The 13,923-nt window shown below is 40.5% G+C and overlaps 1 protein-coding gene across 9 annotated transcripts in view; it reads left to right on the top strand.

Moving 5' to 3' along the window:
• Positions 1-13,923, top strand: part of CREB5 (cAMP responsive element binding protein 5) — a 248,726-nt gene that overhangs the window by 172,578 nt on the left and 62,225 nt on the right. For all 9 annotated transcript variants that reach the window (XM_027723788.2, XM_039390640.1, XM_039390641.1 and 6 more), the window contains 2 exons: positions 8,730-8,856; positions 10,985-11,095. In XM_027723788.2, the coding sequence (XP_027579589.1) occupies positions 8,730-8,856; positions 10,985-11,095 (238 nt within the window). The remainder of the gene's footprint in view (positions 1-8,729; positions 8,857-10,984; positions 11,096-13,923) is intronic.

Below are 13,923 nucleotides of genomic sequence, written 5' to 3'. Positions count from 1 at the left end.
TCAGTGCAGGCTCATTGCTATAGGAGTTGGTTTAGTAACTGAACAATCCAACATTAGCTCACACACCTTGCCTTGTTCCATGCCTCAATAATTTTTAGTAGAAATACTTTGCCTAGAGGCATGCAGTTATTAAAAAAGAGACTCAGCTTGCTTAAAGTCTGGAATTATTAGCTCATGGTAACAAGCCTGCACTGGAGAAACTGTTGGTTCTTTGTTTTCATAACTTTGCTGTAATTCACCATCTTATTTTCAGAGACAAACTTCTGCTTTGTTTGGGAAGTTTAAAAAAAAAGAACAAAAAAAAGAAAAATAAAACACTTCAAAAAGATTATATTTTTTTCATTTTTATTATAAATAGAGTTTACAAAGCTCTTTTATCTTAGTATTTCTATTAAATTGCACTGGTCCAAATAATAAAGGTAAATAGTAAGACTTTTGAGAAATTTGTTTTACCTCATTTCCAGTATAGGGATCTATTGGTAGTGAGTATTCAGTGAGAGCTCTCCAAAGGTGCTCTCAGCCCTTTAGGAGTAAAAGGTGCTTTTTCTGTATCCTTTTTGCAATCTACTATTCCTTTCAGATTAAAACTTATGAAGGTCAAATAAAATCCATTTGCACTGCTATAACATGTTTGTGGAAAAAGTCACTTGAGCAAATGAAGGTTCAGCACCTTTTGGTAGCACAAACCTGGCAGAAGAATTACTTGCTGTTGAGTTGCCTTTATCTGGATGGTAGGGTTAGATTTCTTTCCAGCTGTTTAACCTGTTGATATTTTTCCTCAATGAGCCTCAGATTTTCAAATTTTCTTGAATTTGCATGCCAGGCTGAAGTTTTAAGGCCAGACTTTAAAAAGAATAGGCATGTTAAAAAGTGTTTGTGTAAGCTTTATTGCTGTTATCATTCCTGGTTTTAAATAAGTTGCCATTTGGTGCATTTGGTATTATTGTTACCTTTTTTCTTCATTGAAAACTGATACACCTTTATTCGCAGTGCTGCAAAATCACTTGTTTTCCTGGAGAATTAAGCTTGGTCCTCTCTGAGCTAAGAGACTGTGGTGGAAGTGGAATCGCTTTGACATTGTTGCTTGCTTTTATGATCAAATCATGTTTATGCTGCAGTTTTTTTGGTTTTATCCCACTTTTTTTTTTTTAAATTTTATTACAAGACCATGTTTTATATGGGCTAGTTCTTTATAATCCCTTGAACCTGACTTTTGCAGTGTTTCCCTGCTTTGCTTTAACTATGCCATTATCCTCCACATATTTGTGAGTTCCAGCTGTGTGCATAACACTGTGCAGAACATAAACTTCTCCAAGGAAGTTATAGTCTAAGAAACCATTCTAGCTTTTCTTATTTTTCTTGTAATGGGTCAGGCAATAAGACCCAGTGAAATAGAGGGAAGGGAAGATTGAAACCAGCAGTTTCTAAGACCTGTAAGAGCCAAAAGGCAAATGTTAATGGGTTCTGTGAGGCTACCAAGGACCTGCTGGTCCTTGTACTTGTGCTGAATTTGCAGAGGTTCCTTAAACGTGTTCAGGAAATATAGGTGGCATTAGCAAAATTGGAGTTTCTAAAGGTAAGATTTATCCTTGACTAAACCTTTAAATAGACTTTGGCCCACTAAATACATGATGGGGCCACTGATTTGTAGGGCTTTTCTCCTACAAGCTCAGGTGAAAAGTACAGAATTCTTAACAAATTTTGGAGGCATTTTTCCCCAGGTTTATAATATTTTACTATATATATATCCATTCACTGGTTGTTTTTTTTTTTACTTTCCCTTCATTTAAGTGTTCTTGTCCCTGTGTTTTAGAGCAAGAGATCAAGAATGCATTTCTGATAGAGTTGCTTTGTTCCCAGTGAACAGCTTCTCCTTAAGTGACATCAAGGGATACATGAATTGAGAAGTAACATCTCTTTGGTTGCTTTTGACTTTGTCCATATAGTTTCATATCTGTACGCTGCATCTTGCTCTTTTTGTGATGCTTGTTGCTGAATTCCTTCTTCCTGTGTGCTGATGTATATCTTGTTATCTTAATTGTGCCAGCTCTTCTCAAATACTTACATGGGCTTTTCCTTCACTTCTGAATCAAACTTCTTGTCTATAAGACTTTTTGCAGCTTAGCCTTATCTTATCAGAGTCCTCCAGTTTCTCATTACAGTGTCAAGAATCACTTTCACTTTGCCAACGTCTTTACCAGCAGCTAGTTTCTTTTTCACAGGCTGAAATCTCTTCTTGTGCAACACTGGGAAAATACCTAAGCATAACATATATGAATATATGAACACTCCATTTAAAAATCTCTACAGAAAGCATATCTTTGTCTAGATGCTTCCCAAATCCTTTAAGTTACGAGCCTTAATTTTCCCTCTCCTAGAGTGTTGCCCTTCCTGTGTCTCAATCTCAGTTACTCCCTTCCTCTAGCAAACTTCCTCGGTCCTGTCATTTCTGAGCATACCAGTTAAATAAAAAAATATACAAAGAGACAAAAAAGCAACCAGAGGAGTGCCTCTAAATTGTCTCCAATTCTTTAGCATATTTATTTGCTTGTGTGTTCTATCTCTGTCTTCTACTTTTCATCTGTTTTTTGTCTCTAGATTGTAAACATATTCTGTAAGAATTGTCTCTTATCTGTGTTTGTACAGTGCCAGGCTCAATGTGGTCCTGCTCCCGACTGAGACCTTTGGGCACCACCATAGTATAAATGTCTGCTACTGATAATAATAATCTACTCACATCATGCAGAAGTCTGAATTATCTGAGAAGTACAAAAAAGCATCTTTACTAGGTTGGCAGGGAGCCATGAATTCTAGGTGCCAGTTTTCTTTTCCCCTGAATATGGTTTGGCTCTCTGAAAAATCTGGTGACACAAACCTCCCACTTCTTGGAAAGCTTGGCTCTCTGGTGATGCTGTGATTAAAACACTGTTAAACATGGGATACAGCAGGTCAGGTGAGGTCCCTTGCAACTATGCGAGGTATTCCAAGTACTTGTCTGATGCTTTGTTGTTGCTTTCCTTTGTGTTTATTTTTTTCTTTCCTCCTCTGAATGACAAATGGATAAATTGAAATTAGACAGAATTGCCCTGCTTTAAGGTTGGGAGGGGGAGGAAATAAAGGACCACAAATGAGGAAAGCTCTAGTTGGATTGATAGGCTTAAATAATGGCACTGTGGATCAAACAACAGCAGACCAGCAGTAAGTGAGGCAACCCCACCATTCACATCTCTCAGATTAAAACGTCCCCTTCATGTCTTTGCCCTCTGACTGAATTATTTGAATGGTAAAGGCCCAGGACAGCACTTGGGCCAGGTACTCTGTCTGCAGTAGCTGCTGTAAAAGCAGATTACAGCTAGTCTGTAGAATCACATGCTCCAGTGAACTTACTTTTTAGCAAAGGAAAGTTTAATTGTGACAATACCTGGTTGTCAATGGGACATTCAGAGGGTAGACTGTAGCCTATTCATTCTCACTATGCTAGGCTACTTGGATCCTTCAGCCTGAAAGCCACCCAAACCACATGCACATACTGACATCCATTGAAAGGATGAAGGCTGCTGGTATGCAATGATTGCTCCTCATTATATTGATTATAATGATATCATTGCTACCTTATTCACCTGTGTCTCCCTATTCCTTCCACTCACTTTCCCTCATTTTTAAATTATCTACAAGCTTTTTTGGGGAGGACCTCACCCACAATTTTTAAACCATTGCTTCTAGGCACTGTTGTAATAAATATATATATATGTGCATACATACATATTTTTATATGTATATATATACATAAAATGGTGAAAGTCTGATCACGTCTGTGTTGTGTAACTGGAGAGTGGTGCAGAAAGCCTTCAGCCAGAGCTGACCCGATGTGGCAAATTGCCATAGCACAAACAGCCACTTGTGGGCTGCTCCACTGTGAGATGGCTGGGTCTGGAGGCCATAGACAGTCAAGAGATGAGCTCCTTTGCTCCAGTGCAACTCCATATACTTTGGCTTAACTTTCTTCACAAGTGGAGCAAACACGAATGTGATGTAGGTATTCTTGATGACCTTGCATGAATGCTATGTGCAGGGGAGTAAGGAGCAGGAGAGAGGTCATGGTAAGACCTGCTCACCTGGAATGCTTTACCATAATAGAAAACATATTGCAGTGATACTTTAAATAGCATGTAGCCCCAAATGTAGCATGTAGCGTTTTACCTGTAGCCCCAAATGGTCTAGTAGGTTCATTCAGCATGAACCTACTCTCATGAGACCTCAGCAGCAAATTGTCATCTGCACGAATTGTCCTTGAAGACTTCCAGTTAAGGGAAGCCTAGTCTTTTTATAGACGAATGTAGTGGTTAGTCATCAGACAGTCTAGAAAACTGGGTCAAATAGGTGTTGCATCATATCAGACAGAGGATTTGGTATTAATCAAGGAGTCTCATAGTGAAGTATATATCATAGATATTTGATTACATTAGTGGAGTTATCTTTAATCATTGGGTAGAGTCATATGATGGAACATGATCGAGTCACCACGGCTTAGCGGGGTACCACCCATCTGTTTAAATGTTAGTAAGGATGACTCATGGTGTTAGCACGACCACGTAGAGGAAGAGCCAACGTGGTCAGTTACAGCAACTTGGCTAATGTGGTATTTTACTAAGCCAGAATAACACTATCTATCCAGCCCTTGTATGCCAGAAGGGACGGTGTACAAACACTGACCAAGACCCCATCATATCCAACAGCAGGCTGGAATACAATGAAAATTCCGAAATTTTGGGAAAACACCATGGGTGGCCATATTTTCAGTGAGGTTGAGCACCTGCCAGTTCTCTATCTTATCTGTCCTTTATTTGTGGGCTGTTTGCCCAACAACCCTATTTATTTAGCAGCACAGGTGCCAACGAATGAAAATCCCACAGTCAGCAATATTGACTGACAGGCTGCAGGCAGCACCTCCTCAGCATTTACAAAGAGAGGAGCGGAGTTGATATGTTCAACATCAAAAATAACCATTATAAAGTTTCACTGACTTTCTTTGCTGCTGGTTAGAAAGCAACGGCAAAGGAGATTGTGTTGTCCTTGGAAGAGGAAGAAATGTCTTAGACAAACTGAGTGTCTCAGCCTGTGCCATACGCATGCCCCGAGCCCTGTGAGAGTGAATATGCACAACCACGTGCTAATCAATGACCTGCATTCAATGTAGGAGCAATTCAAGTATCCATGAGTACTGGCCAAAGTCGGTTTCCCCAGTGGGGGGGAATCCCATGAGGATTATGTAGCATTTTTATTGGTGGCAGAAGTGCTGCAGGTTTTTTGAAAAGGAGGATCAGCCTTGAAGCGCAAGGTTTCTCTGACTGCTCTGCATCTCTTTGCAAAAACACACCTGGGAACGGACTAGCAGGAGTGCAGCAAGAAAAAAATACCTCAAGTACTAAGGATTTTTTTCGCTCTAGCTGAGTGTAAAGCATATGGCCTCCCCCAAAACAAAGCAGCGTTAAAGGTAAAACTGGGGACAGCAAGGAAGCTTCTTTGCCATTTTAATAAATACCAGTAATTCCCTTTTGCCCAAGCTGCATATTCCCAAACTCATTAAAGTAATTTTGGAATTTTTTTTGGCTCTGGAACATATAAGCAAAACTCAAACTGTGCAGTCTCTTGAGAATCACTTGCACAAATTGTATAGGTCAGGCCAAAATAAGTTTCTGTCAAACAGCCTAACACCTAAGCTTATTATGAAACTGGTGACTTGTACAAAGGGTCTGTATGTGGGACATCTCAGAATGAATAAAGGTGTGCAGGGGGAGCTGTTGTCATGGTACTTGTTTTACTTTACCACTGAAAACTCAAGTGGTATTTTTGTGGAATGCATTGCTCTGGTTAGCCAGTGCAGTTCCTGTAGACTGTGTCTAAGCCAGTGGACCCAGAGGGCTCTAGAGCTCCAGTGGGCAGGTAGGTGCACACCTCAGTCTTGTTCCAGTACAGGTGTGAGAGTGCACTGGTGCTTTCTCCTTCCATGCTCACTCCTCCTTGCCTGCTCTTTGGGAGGAAAACCTGTGTGCATCCCCAGCAGGGGCTGCAGCACCCTCTGTTCATCCCCAGATGCCCCAGTGTGGGGGTCCCAGCCCTTCTGTCTGGCACATGGACTTTAAAGCACAAGATAGAGAAGACCTGTTTGAACTTGTCTGCTGCTCTGCAGGACAGTAGCGTTGGTGGGGATGGGCCAGTGGGAAGTGGACACTTCCTGTGGGGGTCACCACAGCCACTGGAAACCAAACTGAGATCGTTCACATTCAAACTGGTATCTCCTCACTTTTTTCTTTTCAAAGGAACATGTTTTTCATGCTATTTTGACCTTATCCTAATGATTTGTCAGTTGTCTCATGTGAATGAGTGCTGGTGCGTGGCTGTGTTTAAGTGGACAGTAGAATGGGTCAGGGTCTGTGTACCTTGAGTATATTTTCTGAGCTCATTTTTTCTGCACTGTATCCTTTCCACTTACACCACCTCCACAGCTCCCAAGACTTAGCCTTATGCTGATCTGACCATAGAGTCTCCTATCCCAGAAGCTCATTCATGCTTCCTCACAGTACTTATTGCACTTTCTCACAGGATTACACCATATATCTGGGAGACGTTGTCTTGAGGTTTTTTGGGGTGATATGAAGATGTAAGTACATTCTATTCCTCCATCAACAGATAACCAGGGAGGCATAGGAAGAACTCATTGTTCGTATCTGAGATATGTTTGTTGCTGCTTTGGGATTTCTTTTTTCCCCTTCTGAATAAGTACTGTGTGTGTCTGGGAGGATTTTTAAAACACTCTTCAAAACACAGGCTTTTTCTCTCCATAGAGAACCAAGACAAAAGGACGGGTTCAGTCGTGTGCAGCTGCTAAAGAGAGGGCAGCTGAGGGCAGAGGGGTGGGAGGAGTAGGGTGTCTGAGTATGAAGGAATTGGCAGGGCAAGGATTTTGAGATGGCATTTGTTGGGACAGAAATGTTTCTGGGGCAATGGGTTGAAGAGAAGAGGGTTGAAGGACTGCAAGTCCAAGGATGGGAAATATTGGGGAGTTTTAGGGACAAGTCAATTAGGTTGTTTGAACTTTTGGTAAAAGAGTATGAGACTTGTAGGTCAGAAGAAAATGGTTTTGTCATGAGACAGGTGCCTCCACTTTTCGAGCCTGGATGTGGTGTCCTGCATACTGGATGTCTGTGAATCCCATTGCTCACAGCCTTTGGAGTCTTTGCTTGTCGTTAGATTACTGGAAGTGACCCCTAAAGTTAGAGAAGGGGTGTACATATTCATGATTGCCAGTACCACTTAAAACTGGAGGGCCAAGATGTAAAGCCCTATCATGTGGTGTGACACAGTTCAGACCAAGTGGGATGAACAACTGTCTTCTCCTTTGCAGCTTTAGGGTTATGACTGTTTCCCTGACCATGTCGGCCCAGTTTTGAGGCTTTCATGGCTAGCTGTGGATTCATCACTGAAGCAAAGGATGCTTCTGCCAAGGCTGAAAATCAACTGTGATGGTTAGAGGCTCTAAACATCTTGGACTCTTTCCATGCTCCCCCAATAGAGGCTCTTCAAGCTCCCAGACTATGTTCCCTTCTCTCCAGTCCTTGCTGTACCTTTCAGGGTAGCTCTCCTTCCCAATAAACAGTGTAAACCACGTTATACTGCAGAGCAGTTCTCTGTTCTCTGAGAATTTAACATAACGTACTCATACTAGCAATGTTTGTTGAGGCACTGTATGTGAAAACTTTCTTATTTTCAAGCTTTTTGAAAAGGTAACAAGTTATACTCACCCCAAACTTCAAGCAACTCATACCTTCTTCAAAACTAAAAAAAACCCCAAAACAAGAAATAACTGATTAAGTAACTCCCAAGACCACATTCTTAAAGGCTATTTTTAAAGTGTAGTTTTGTTTAACTCGTTAATTTTATGTTTCTTCTTTGTGAGTGGGCCTGCTTTCTCACATGCACTCTTTTCCCTCTGCTGTACTTAAAAAAATCCTTCTAAATCTTTTGAACCCCATTTGCCAAAATAACTCACTCTGCTTTTTTATGGTCTGTACGTTTTGCTTTTATAAGCTGCTTAATCAGAATGTAATTTTCCTAATTTTCTTTCTAGTTTTTTTTCCATTTTCTGTGTCCTGGTAATGTGCTAAGGGGTAAAATTAGTAACCTCGCTTTAGAACAATAGCTTGGTAGAGTTTCACAAGAGAGAATATCAAGACATGAAATACTCATTTTAGAGTAGTTTATTTACAAAGGTGATAAAATTTAAAAATTGATTTAAGAGTGGATAATTTTCTGTCATAGCCTGCAAAACTATAATCCAGATATTTTTGTTCCTGAGGGCTGAATTTACAGCAGTGCACTGATGTGGTATGCCAGGAAATTTTCCTGCCTTGTTCGTAGAAATCTTTTGCTGGCCACTGTAAGGTGCAGAGGTGCATAGACTGAGACCAGATGACACATTTACACTCATGTTATATCAGATGAACTATACTGGTGCTTTAACTGATAAACAGTAGAAGGAAGGTGATTCATCTGCTTCTTCAAAACTTTATGTTCCACTGATTTATGCAGGAAAGGACAAATCCTGGATTGGTTTATCTGTACCTGCTTGTCTAGAGTTGCCTGTGCCTAGCAATGGCTGGCATGGTAAGGCTTGTTTAGGTCTCCATAGCCCATGACAGCTTTTTTACTTTTCTTTTCTTCTCTTCTAGGCCTGTCCCAGGTTCTCTGTCTTCACTACTGCACCTACACAACCGACAAAGACAGCCTATGCCTGCCTCTATGCCTGGCACCCTGCCCAATCCTACCATGCCAGGATCTTCTGCTGTACTCATGCCTGTAAGTTTTTTGGTTTGGATTCTTTTAGCGGGGGAGGAATGGTTGTTTTGTGCTTGATTCAATCTATGCAGAGGTGAAAGTCTGCATTCTGTAAAAAATCAAAGTGAAATGTGTTAAGGAAGCTGGGCCTTTTTCAGTGCTTCATCTTACACAAGAGTATTTCTGATGCAGTTAACAGCATGCTAATTAGTGTGAGAGTGATTAGAAGCAGTTTACATGAGACTACAATTTCTGATTCTCACACTTGGTCACATAGGTGAGGTCAGCATATCTGCTCTGGAATGAAAAGATTTTTCTGAATTCAGACAAGAATGGAAAAGCCATTTACATAAGTTATATCAGTGAAGTCTAAGTAATCTTTTTGTTTGTGAGAGATTACCACTTAACAAGAAAGAAATGTGATTTACTTTTCTGACCTGTTAACTTGCACTTATTTAGATTTAGGTCATGATCACTGCTCATCTTTCATTCATTTCTGCAGGGATGGGAATATTTCCCATTTTATTATGGGAGCTAAAAGAGTACTTTCCAGTTGTAGCTTCAAATTCTTAAATGATTTTAACAACCTTTTCTTTATAAGAGACTTGGGCAGGTTAGGAGTGGAGATGAGTAACGATGACATGGGGAAGGAGAAGTTTTTGTTTCATTTCACGATATTAGGTTTGGAAGACAACCTGGGAGCAACTGACCAAAGGAGGGAGGAAAGTACTGCTTGTTCTGGATTTGCTGGAGCAAGGGGGGCACTCCACACGAATACAAAGATTCAGATTTGGCTGCTATTTGATCAGTCATTAATAAGTTATTACTTAGTAACTTGTCAATAAGGGTCTCCTGGAGTACTGACCAGGAGAACAACAACAAAAAAATAAGACTTTTTAAAAATAAGATACTGTGGGAAGCTTTTTTCCTGGCATAATTCCCAAGGAACATGAAATGGAGCAAACATCCAGCAATAGTGTAAGTTCAGTGCCTTCAGGCTGCTGCTGAGGAACCCTTTGGGCAACTTTACTTGCAGATGAGCAGGTGTGCTCTGGCTGAGAGCCACAGAGACGTGAGCTCGGAAGTGAGACAGACGCAGTCAATGCTGGCTGCCCCGGCTGCAGCTCCTGCCCCTCCTGAAACGGCTGCAGGGGAGATGGTAGTGGGAGGTGCTCCTACCCCATGGAGAGGAGGTAGGAGCTTTGGCAGTGGCAGCTACGCCCCGCCAGAGAAGCAGTGGGATATTGACATCTCCCCAAGGCCCAACACCCATTCTTGCAGGCATCATGGAAGGTGGGAAACAACCTCACCACAGGGCACAAAAAGTACCCCCCCTGCCTGGAGACCTCAGAAGGATTCAAAAGCTTCTTTGCAAGAGCCAAAGATTTAGGGGACTGGCCCAAAGCACAGCAGGATGCTCAGCTCTGGCTGAAAGCAGCACCATAACCCTGCTTACCAGCTCTGCCAACACCTAGCAGTGTATGGGGCTTGCCTCTTTTTGGGGAACAAACTCCAGGAAATTATTTTAATACAGGACTTAATGCCATTAGATTTTGTTTGAAAAGTGTATCCCTCCCTCTCCACCTAGTGAGATTAGCTTGCAGAAAGGGCTCCGAATAGCCAGGAGGAGTTCTGCTTTGTTTTTTGCTATCTCAGCAGTGCATGAAAGTTTCCCTTACAAGACATATGGAAAACTCTTCTCATCTGAGTAGTCTGAGTGAAGGAAAAAGAGCCAACTTGTTTTCCATATGCTTGAGATTGTAGATTTTTATTTATGCTTTTAACAAGCTAATTTGGGCTGCGCTGGTAGGGGAAGCTACAATTTTATACAGTGATGCTTTTAAAACCACTTAGCTCTGAGTGTTGTTACACTGAGAGGGAGAAAATCATTACAAAAAAGCGCAAACCTGGGTGGCTGCTACATTTGTTTATTAAAGAACCCCTTTCTTTATAATTGGCTGTGAGTTTTCAGGGCCGATTCTGATGAAACACACGCCTGCGTGCATACACACATTCAATTCACGACACAGATTGTTATTTTTTCAGTCATGACTTGAAGAAATAAAGCTGAGTCCATTTAAAAAGAAACCGAGAGTAAATTCTTGCAAATGTCTCCAGATGTTTTCAAATATTTTTTTTCTTTTAAAAGATGGAGCGACAAATGTCAATGAACTCCAACATCATGGGGATGCAGGGGCCAAACCTCAGCAATCCGTGTGCTTCACCTCAAGTTCCCCCAATGCATTCAGAAGCCAAAATGGTAAAAAGACAATTTTTTTAAAATTACTGTATTTTCTCATATTGCTCTTGCATACCAGTTACCCAGACAGTGGGGGATGTAGCCAGACACTGCTTACTTCATTCTTAGTCATACGTTATACTCTTTTTTAATATGCTGCAGTAAATTGCCTTTGTTTGTATGAACTTTCAAGATGTTCCTAGTCCTGAACTCTCAGTGAGAGGCAACTGAAGGGCTGTCTGATCTATGCTGTGTTAAATAGGACTTTTGGTACAGATTAGTAGAATTTAGGCAAGTGGTCTGTCTATTTCTCTAATGGTGTCTGTGCTCCACAACTTGACTTAAAGAAAATTGTCAGTCAATAAAGAGTGCAGTAAAAAGTGTGTGCTGTGGAGGGAGTGTATATAGTCCTCCTTTTTTCCAGATAGGAGCGTGGCGTGTCAGGGTAGTGGCAGTACTAGAGAAGCACACCAAACAATGTGTATAAAACTGGGATCTTTTCTTTTCCTAGAGTGCAACAAGGTAGTTGCCATCAAAAAGAAGTGTCAGAATTTGGACAAATGTAGTTAATTTATACAAAAATGGTTTTTAAAGTTGTTCTACATCTTACAAGTCTTCTCATGCATATGTACTGGAATAGGATTAGTGTGGGTAAACTAAACTACAGGTGGGCAGTTTTCCCAGCTTTTGTGGAGGTGTTCAGCACTGATATCCTTGAAATCAAGTTCATCAATGTAGAAACATTCAGGGGTTTTCAGTTTCAGATCTGCCATTTGCTGGCTAGTGGAAATATGAGGACAGAAGTTTTTAGTTTTAACTCTGCAGGGTTTTTATCCTCTCAGGATATCCCATAGTAGTGGAAAACAAGAGTAACAGAACTTCTTTCAGTGATATTTTGCCCAGTTAACATTGTCATTAGTGAGACAATGAAATCAAACTGACAAAGATTGGGCAACCACAGGTTTTTATATATTCCTACTTTCATGACTGGTACAGCTTTTAAAGTTGTTGTCATTTATCCTGAGGCAAAGAAAAATATCTTCTTGTCTATAAGTATAAATGCATGCAAGAGAGTCTGGGTTAAGAGTAACAACATATACGAGCTTATTCTGCCTCTGTTTTCTTAGATTGGATAGGTCATGCCTTCGTCTCAGTGTTGGTCTGGGTTAGGCTGTTAACCCAGCCTCTGTTAACACTCCATCTAAAACCACACTGCGTAAACATGCAGCCAGTTGGCCAGAAGAAGAACGATAGCCAAAAACACTGGCTCCCCCAGCCAAGGAAAACCTGTGGTCAAGAGTTCTCTCTGCTGTACCACACAGTGACGGTGACATGCCAAATGGCAACAGCATCTGCAGCAGAGCTTGTTAAAAACTTTTTGGAATAGGCAAGTGTTTTTTCAATGCAAGTGTAGCTGAGCCAAGCTAAATACTCCTTGGCTGAATAAATCCAAAACTGGCATCTGTTTTGGGGACTAAAGGTTCTGTAGTTTACTCTCTCCCAGCACCCCCTGCCTCTTTTTTACTGGAAGTGTGAGGCTACTTAAGAACAAGATTAAATTATTGGTGCATATGGTGAGAATTCTGTGCTTTAATAACTGAAACTGTACATTAATATAAATTACTTTTTAGTCTGGGTAGGTAGGTTTTGTCCCTAAATCTAATGTATGAAGGCATGGTTCTTTCAGATAGAAAGTGCTATCCAAAACATGGTATAGTGAACAAGCAGCGCCTTTGCTTCTCAGAGGCTTTCCGCCACTCTTCCAAGGGTGGAAAAAATCTGCACACATTAACTCTTAAGAGTAAGAGGTAAAATTCAGAGCTCTGAGACCCTTCTTATTTTCAAATACAGGTGGTTTTTTTTTTTTTTTAATATCCCATATTTCTATATTCTAGTTTTATAGTTTGTTTCAGTCTGAGCACACATATAATGTAAAAGGCTTCTTCGTTTAGCCACTGCTTTGAGCACTATGAAGCTATTAACAAAACCTAGTGTAAACACAAAGTTGAAAAAAATGTGGGAAATATTTAGAGAAAAATTATTTCTTACATGTAAGTTCATGGATTTTAAATCAGAATCATCTGTATTACAGGCATGTTTGTTCTTATTATTAACTGTTTCACTTTTCTTCATGCTTAAAGCATGAAACTTCACATACTCTGGCAACTTTTTTTAAAAAGTCAGAAGTGAGGGTGCTTAGTACCTTACTGGACTGTGTCCTACATTAGGAAGGAATTTTAGATTTCCCTAGATTCTGCTAATGCTATTTCTGCTGATACATTCAGCACTTCTTATGTTCTCTTTGGCTGGCCCCGCTCTGAGAAGAATGTGTATGTCAAACACTAGATAGAGACATCTAAGATGCTTTCAGCTAGTGACTGAAGTAAATGAAGTCTGGGGAACCTTGAGCCTGATTCATCAGCTGTCCAAATCCATGGGAAATGGATCAGCACCTTTTTAGGGCCTACATGAGAGAATGCAGGATGGGCTCCTTTAAACGTGAGACCCAGATGTGAGACTAAATCCTTCTGGCCTCATGAAAGTATGTACCTGAGCAATGCAAGCATGATTTGGTATGCAGCAGTCATAACACTATTTGGTGACTTAATTTGCTTCCATAAAATGCATATGAATAAATAATACCAGTATGGATGCTGTGTGATGCCAGTTTTTTAAAAGAAAGCAGATAGGCGGCAAAAGATTCCCACCCTTGATTGGTTCATATTTTTTTTGTAGTAGGAAATGCAAGCAAATCTGATAAATGTGTGCATTGTCTCATATACAAGCACATATACACACACATATATACAACATGTGCTGCATTATTCCTGTGATGTTTCTATAATAAG

This window comes from Pipra filicauda, unplaced genomic scaffold (assembly GCF_003945595.2).
Source record: "Pipra filicauda isolate LSUMZ 115617 unplaced genomic scaffold, ASM394559v2 scaffold84_size4826128_pilon, whole genome shotgun sequence".
NCBI lineage: Eukaryota > Metazoa > Chordata > Aves > Passeriformes > Pipridae > Pipra > Pipra filicauda.
This window is presented reverse-complemented; position numbering and strand designations above follow the sequence as displayed.